Below are 7036 nucleotides of genomic sequence, written 5' to 3' on the forward strand. Positions count from 1 at the left end.
CATTTCCCTGATCCCAACTCTGCCTCCCCGTTACCCCCAGTCCTCACCGTCGCAGCCCCTCCGAACGTCCCCCACGCGCCGCAGGGCGTCCCCGAGCAGGTCGGGCAGTCGCCCATTGAGGTCCAGCGAGGCCAAACAGCCCCGGAAGCCCCCGCGGGAGGCCACGAGCCGCGGGAGCCGCCCCAGGAGCCCCGGGCTGACCCCCCCGACATACAGCTCACCTGGGGAGACACGGGGGGGTGGTCACCCGGGGGAGACACGGACCCCCCCCTGCACACCCCGAGAGCCCCGGGCTGACCCATGGGGGACACACTGCAGGGAGACCCCTCCCCTGCACCCCACCGGCCCCCCAGGGTACCTCTGCCCTCGGGGGCGCAGGGGGGTCACCCATGGGGGCTCAGGGCTTTACACCCTCCCCACGTGCCCCTGCCGAGGGTGACCCCACTGCGGTGACCCCCTCCACCCCAGGTGATCCCTGTAGAAGCTCCCCCATCGGTGCTCCCCCGTCCATCCCCCCGCGCCGTGGGTACCCCCGCACTTAACCCCCGCTCCAGGCGCCCCCCGCGATGCCTCCCCGGGTGCCCCCCGGCACTCACCCTTGAGCTGGAGGCCGCGGGCCCCCTGTCCGTGCTGGGTCACGGGCCGCCCGTCCACGCGCAGTCCGTGCAGGGCCCCTCCCTCCCGAGCCACGGCCACCTCGTGCCAGCGTCCGTCGTGCAGCGGCTGCTCCGAGTTGCCCTTCATGAGCGAAGGGCCCTCGCCCAGGTCGAACACGTAGTGGATGTACCTGTGCGGGGGGCGGGGCCTCAGACGGGGCGTGGTCCGGGCGGGGGGAGGGGCCTGGACCCAGGGGATTCCCTCGAGGGGACACCCCCCCTCCAAAAGGTCAATCACACAGGGCGTGCTACTGGGGCAGGGGGCGTGGCCATGGAATGGGGCGTGGTCTGGGAGGGGCAGGGCTTAATCAAAAAACGGGGATGGGGCTGAGGTGAGAGGAGCCCCCTCCCCAAATCAAACTGTGACTCTGACTGGGGGCGCGGTCTCGACCTGGGTGTGGTCATTGTGGGGGCATGGTGTGTGCCGAGAGGGCGGGGCCTAAGGCTGGTTGGGCACTTGGGGTGGGGAGTCCCTGGGGGCTCAGGGGGTCAAGGGGTCCCACAGTTCGATGAGGCTGAGGAGGTCCCTGAGGTTCCCAGGTGGTCCCCGAGGTCCCCAGGACCCTCCTGGTGTTCTGAGTGGTCTCTGAGCTCCCGAGGGGCTTCAGGAGGTCACCAAGGTCTCCAGGACCTCACTGGTGCCCCCAAGGTCTGGGGAAGTCCCTGAGATCCCCAGAAGGGTTATGGGATCCCTGGTGTTCCCCAGGTGGTACCAAAGGACCCTGAGGCCCCCCCAGAGTCCCCCCGGAGCCCTCCAGTGTCCCCTCACCCCTTGACGAGCTCGACGACGAGGAAGTCGGAGCCGCTGCCGCCGTTGAAGAGGATGAGCCCGTCGGGCGCCGTGGTCTTGAACTGGAAGAAGAGGTGGAAGGAGGCGAAAGCCTGGAGCGTGGCCAGCGCCACGTACGAGCCACGGCCCCCGAAGGCCACGGGGTCGGCCACGATGGCGCGGCGGCCGAAGCGCGCGTTGAGCTCGCAGGAGCTGATGTCGCCGTCCCGGCACAGGTCCAGGTAGGGCAGCCCATTGAACACCAGTCCGCTCAGGTGGCCCAGGAAGTTGGACGGGACCACGGCCAGGAAGCGCCGCTCGGTCACGATGCCCGTCTCGATGTTGTGGAACTCCAGGCGGGTGTGCGAGCCCGACAGCTGCCCTGCGGGAACCAGGGGGCGCGGGGGGCGGTCACCGGGCACCCAAGGACCCGCTGAGCTGCGGTCCCATGTGCCACAGCCCCGTGTCCTCGTGCACCCCATGGACCTCCACCCCGGGCGCCACATCCCCACGGACCTGGTGACCTCGTCCCCGTGCACCCCCATTCCCCAAATGGGACCTGTGCACCCATCGCCACCCAGCCCCACAGACCTTCACCCACGCCCCCGTGGACCTGCAGCCCCACTGGCCACGTCCCCATTGACCTGGTCACCCATTGCCTCGTGCCCCCACAGACCTTCGTCCGTGTCCCCGTGGACCTGCCACCACACACCGCGTCCCTGTGGACTTGAGCAACTGTGTCCCCGCTGACCTGGCCACGTCACCCCCGCGCCTCCACGTCCCCAGGGATCTGTGCACTCATCTCCTCGTGTCGCCACGGACCTTCGTCCATGTCCCCACGGGCCCCGTGGCCTGAGCAGCCCCTGTCCCCACGTCCCACCGTCCCCGTCTGCCCGCGCCGTCCCCGCGGTGTCACCTTCGACGGTGACGTTGTCGACGGCGAGCTGGAGGCTGCGCCCGCGCCGGGCCACGCGCACCGAGTGCCACTCGTTGTCGTCCAGCCGCTGCCCCGCAAACAGCGTCTCGGGGCCCTTGCCTGGGGGCAGCGGGGACACGGGCACCGGGTGACACCGGGACACCGGGGACACCAGAGACACTGGGGGGCACTGGGACACTGGGGACACCGGGACATCGACACACCGGGGAACATCAGGGGGGCATCACTGTACTGGGGACACTGGGACACCAGTGACACTGGGGACACCAAGGGACACTGCTGTGCTGGTGACTCCACAGCACCCGGTGACAACGGGTGACACCGTGACACCAGTGACATCGTGACACCGGGTGACACCAGTGACATCATGACACTGGGTGACACCAGGTGACTCGACACTGAGCAGCACCAGGTGATGCCACAGCTCCCAGTGACACCAGGGGACACTGGGGACACCGGGAACACCAGGTGAACATGCACAGCCAGGTGACAACACCCACACCTGCAAACACCCCCTGCACACACAGGTGAGCACACACACAAACACCACACATGGACCCCGTGCACGTGTGTGGCACACACCTGAACACACCTGAACACACCTGGCACACCCCCTCCACACACGTGCATATCCCTAAAACACACCTCCTGCACACAGATGTGCACATCCCTGAACACACACACGTGCACACACGCGTGCACACACCTGAACACACACACACATGTACACATACCTGGACACACACACACGTGCACACACACACGTGCACACCCCTAAACACCCCCCCCCTCTTGTCCACACACACCTGTCACACACATGGGGGGTTGACCCAGACACTCAAGGGGGGGTTGGGGGAGGTTTTTTGGGGGTCTGTGGTCCCCGGGGTGGGTTTCGGGTGCTCCAGAAAGGTTGAGGGGGTCAGGGGGTGTCCCGGGATTTCAGGGGGTTGTTCCAGTGGGGTGTCCTGGGGAGGTGTCCGGGGGGGTTTTGGGGGGTCGGGTGGGTCTCCCCGGGGGCTCTGGGGTGTCCCGGGGGCAGGGGTGGCACTTACTGGGGTGACAGCCCACGCGGACACAGTCTGGGAAGAGAAGACACGGGTCAGGTCCTTCGCTGCCGCCGCCAGGGGCGCCCCGGGGACGGGGGGGGGCGGCCGGGGGGGGGCGAGGTGCCAGTGGGGGGCACTGGGAGGGCCTGGGTGGGGTGGGATGAGGACTGGACTGGGACTGGGATGAGAACTGTGATGGGGATGGGACTGAGAATGGAACTGGAATTGGACTGGGATGGCGAGTGGACTGGGACTGGTCTGGAATTCAGATGGAGACTGGGATGGGATGGGGACTAGGATTGGGATGGAGAGCAGGATTGGACTGGGATAGACCAGGACTGGGATGGAATTGGGATGGGACTGGGCTGGGATTAGGCCAGCAGCCAGTCTGGGAGGGACTGGGGGGTCTCTGGCACCTCTTGGGGGATCACGGCCGCCCTGAGGGCCCAGCCTGGGGGATCCTGGGGATCTGGGAAGATCCACGGGGATCCAGTACCCAGGACTGGGCCCCCCCTCGTCAACCGCTGCGGGGCGGGGGGGGCAAACGCCAGGACCCAGGGGGTCCCCAATGCCATGGGGGAGGCACCAATCCCATGGGGGGGTCCCCAATTCCATGGGGGGGTTCCCCACCCCATAGAGGACCTGCAGCCCCATGGGGGTCCCCCCCAGTGGAAGGGGCAGAAGGGGAGATCCCCAACCCTGGGGGGGACCCCAATCTCTTGGGGGGACCCTCAACCCCTCGGGGGGTCCCAGCGCTGTGCCCCAAGTGGCAGCGAGGGGGTCACGAAGGCCCCAAACCCGGGGAGGGGGGAGGGGACCCGACGGGACTCGACGGGGACGAGGGTGACGAGTCGGCTCCCTTAATTCCCCCTCAGCCTGGCTGGGAGTCCCAGGTGTGATTCTGGGGTGCTTGGGCACCATTTTTGGGACCTGGGCACCATTCAAGGTGCCCACTGGGGGACATTTTGGGGCCCCAGGCATCGACTTGAACATTTTGGGGCCACAAGAACCAACTCAGGCACCATTTGGGAAACACTTTTGGGACCTGGGCACCATTTTGGGGGTCCCAGACACGACCCTGATCATTTCAGGGTTAAGAGAACAGATTCAGGGATCATTCTGGGGTTTTTAACATCGTTTTGGGGTCCCAGGCCCCAACTTGATTGTTTTGGAGCCATGAGCACTGAACTGGGCAATGTTTTGGGGATGTTTGGGTGTCCCAGGAACCAACTTGACCATTTTTGGGGTTGTGAGAACTGATTTTGGCACCAAGTCCTGAACTGGGGTCCCAGGCACTATTTTGGCCGTTTCGGGGTGACAAGAACCGACTCGGGCCCCATTTGGGATGATTTCAGGGAGGTTTTCAGGGAGGGTTTTGGGGTTGGACCATACTGGGGGCGTTTGGGGGGGTCCCGGGGGGCTCACCCAGGTTGAGGGTGAGCTTCATGCGCCCCCCGTCCAGCTCGAGGCGCAGGGTGTCGGCCGAGTGGCGCGAGGTGGTGGCCAGGACGAGGCCGAAGGCGCGGGGGGACATGAAGCGCAGGGACACGTCCTCGGCTTCCGTCTGCTCCCCCGGCACCTGCACCTTCAGGTACATGCTGCCATCGTAGCTCAGCACCGCGGCCTCTGCAGGGACAGGGGAACCCCCATCACCCCTGGCACCGGGACCCCCGGCACAGGGACCCCCACGTCCAGGTGACCCCGGTGACCCCCAGAGTGCTGCCATCACAGCTCAGCACTGCGGCCTCGGGGGGGGGGCAGAGAGGGGGGACCCTGGCACTGGATATGTGGGGACCTGGGGGGACCCCCTTGGTCTGGGGACCCTCATCTCGAGGTGTCGGGGGGACCCAAGTGTTCAGGGGGGTCCCAGGCACCCCAGGGTGACCCCTCCACCTTGGGGGACCCCTGATGCCCTCGTCCCCCCCTCACCTGTCTCGCAGCGCGGCCCCAGGTAGCCGGTGCCACGTGTCCCCCCCTCACCTGTCTCGCAGCGCGGCCCCAGGTAGCCGGTGCCGCGGCAGTCGCACACGAAGCGGTTCCAGCCCTCGCGACAGGTCCCTCCGTTGCGACAGGGCCCGCTCGCGCACAGCCGGGGGGGGTCTCGCGCGCACAGCGGGACGACCCCCGGGGCCCCCCCGGGCCCCAGCAGCGCCCGCACGTCGCGGCTTCGCCCGTCCACGAACAGGTCCCGCACGCAGCCCACGAAGCCGAGGCGCAGCCCCGCGGCCCAGAGCTCGGGGGGCGCGGGGGGGCCGGGCCGGCCCTCGGGGAGCCCCCCCAGGTACAGCTCTGCGCCCACGTCCAGCACGTCGCGGTCCCCGCTGGCCAGGAACGGGGTGCTGCGGCTGTTCACGGACACCGAGCCTGGGGGGACGTGCGGGGGTCAATATTGGGGTATGGGGGGGTACGGGGCGTGATCCAGCTGTTCATGGACACCGAGCCCAGGGGAAAGGGGGGGAAACGCAGAGGGATATTGGGGTGCACCAGGTGCACGACAAAGGGAGGGATAAAGGAGACACCTCTCAAGTGCACAACCCCCCGCACACCTGGGACCTGCACCTCTACAGCCCCCACACCCCCAAACCCACAGAGCTGTGACCCCTCCTTGGACACCACCCCTCACACCTGTGCAGACCCTCCCTGGGCACCTCCCCGGGCACCCACCTGTCGTCATACGCCCATCCTTGCCCCTCGCTCCCCCCTGAGCCCCCCTCATTCCCACCCCTGACTCCCCCCTCAGCCCCCGGCCCCTCACCCTTGCGCCCGTCGCGCTGCACGTCCACGTGGCACCACTCTCCGTCCGTGACCTTGCGGGCGCTGGCGCGGAGCCGCAGCCCCGCCGCGCCCATGCCCAGCAGCAGGTACAGGTGCCCGTCCAGCAGCTCCAGCGCCAGAAAGTCAGGGGGCGGCGGGGGCGGCCCCCGGGGGGCGGCGGGGGGGTCGCGGGCGGGGCCCTGCCCGAAAAGCAGGACCCCGTTGGGCTCCGTGGTGCGGAAGTCGAAGGACACGGAGCCGGCGCGGGCCGGGGGCCAGGTGGGCAGTGCCAGGTGCGCCTGGGGGGTGGCGAAGGTGACAGGGTCCAGCGCTGGAGGGGGGTCACAGTGGAACAGCAGCGCCCCGTGCAGCGTCACCCGCGCGTCCCCCTCCTGCGCCAGCCGCGACAGCTCCAGCTTGAAGTCGTTGTTCTTGTACACAACCTGCGGGGGGGAACGGGAGGGACAGGTGAGTGGGGGGGCCAGGGAGGTCCCCAACATCCCACTGTACCCCAAGCACCTGTACACCTGAGCCCCACCGTGTGCCCCCAGACTCACGTCCTTGAGGCAGCCCATGAAGTTGTTGCTGACGGGGGACCCCGGCAGGTCAGCGGTGTTGGGGGACCCCCCCACGTAGAAAAAGTCATCAGAGCCCAGCATGGTGAAATCCTCCTGCGTGTAGCCCGTGGTGGTCAGGATCCCGTCCACCGAGATCGTCACCTGCGGCACGAGCGGCGCGGCCTCAGCGGGGACCCCCCGGATGGCCGGGGCACCCCAAAACGGGGGGGTGGGAAGGGGGTTGGGGGGAAAAGGGTGACGGGGAGATGGGAGCAGGGGGTGATGGGGAGCAATGGGGATGTGGGGGACCATGGAGG

General features: G+C 67.9%; 1 protein-coding gene across 1 annotated transcript in view; it reads right to left on the reverse strand.

The window, feature by feature from the left end:
• The window catches only part of LOC114073254 (neurexin-2-like), a gene marked incomplete at its 3' end in the record, with an annotated part of 11976 nt that extends 5012 nt beyond the window's left edge, over positions 1-6964 (reverse strand). Inside the window, exons 1-9 of the mRNA XM_027911044.1 lie at positions 6720-6964; positions 6164-6605; positions 5389-5772; positions 4834-5034; positions 3415-3441; positions 2342-2461; positions 1426-1807; positions 597-787; positions 48-221 (exon numbers count right to left, since the gene is read on the reverse strand). Coding sequence (XP_027766845.1) covers positions 48-221; positions 597-787; positions 1426-1807; positions 2342-2461; positions 3415-3441; positions 4834-5034; positions 5389-5772; positions 6164-6605; positions 6720-6821 — 2023 coding nt within the window. The remainder of the gene's footprint in view (positions 1-47; positions 222-596; positions 788-1425; positions 1808-2341; positions 2462-3414; positions 3442-4833; positions 5035-5388; positions 5773-6163; positions 6606-6719) is intronic.
• Between the last annotated feature and the right edge of the window lie 72 nt (positions 6965-7036).

The sequence above is a fragment of the Empidonax traillii genome, unplaced genomic scaffold (genome assembly GCF_003031625.1).
Source record: "Empidonax traillii isolate 1590-97213 ecotype Southwest subspecies unplaced genomic scaffold, ASM303162v1 scaffold5830:size13456, whole genome shotgun sequence".
NCBI lineage: Eukaryota > Metazoa > Chordata > Aves > Passeriformes > Tyrannidae > Empidonax > Empidonax traillii.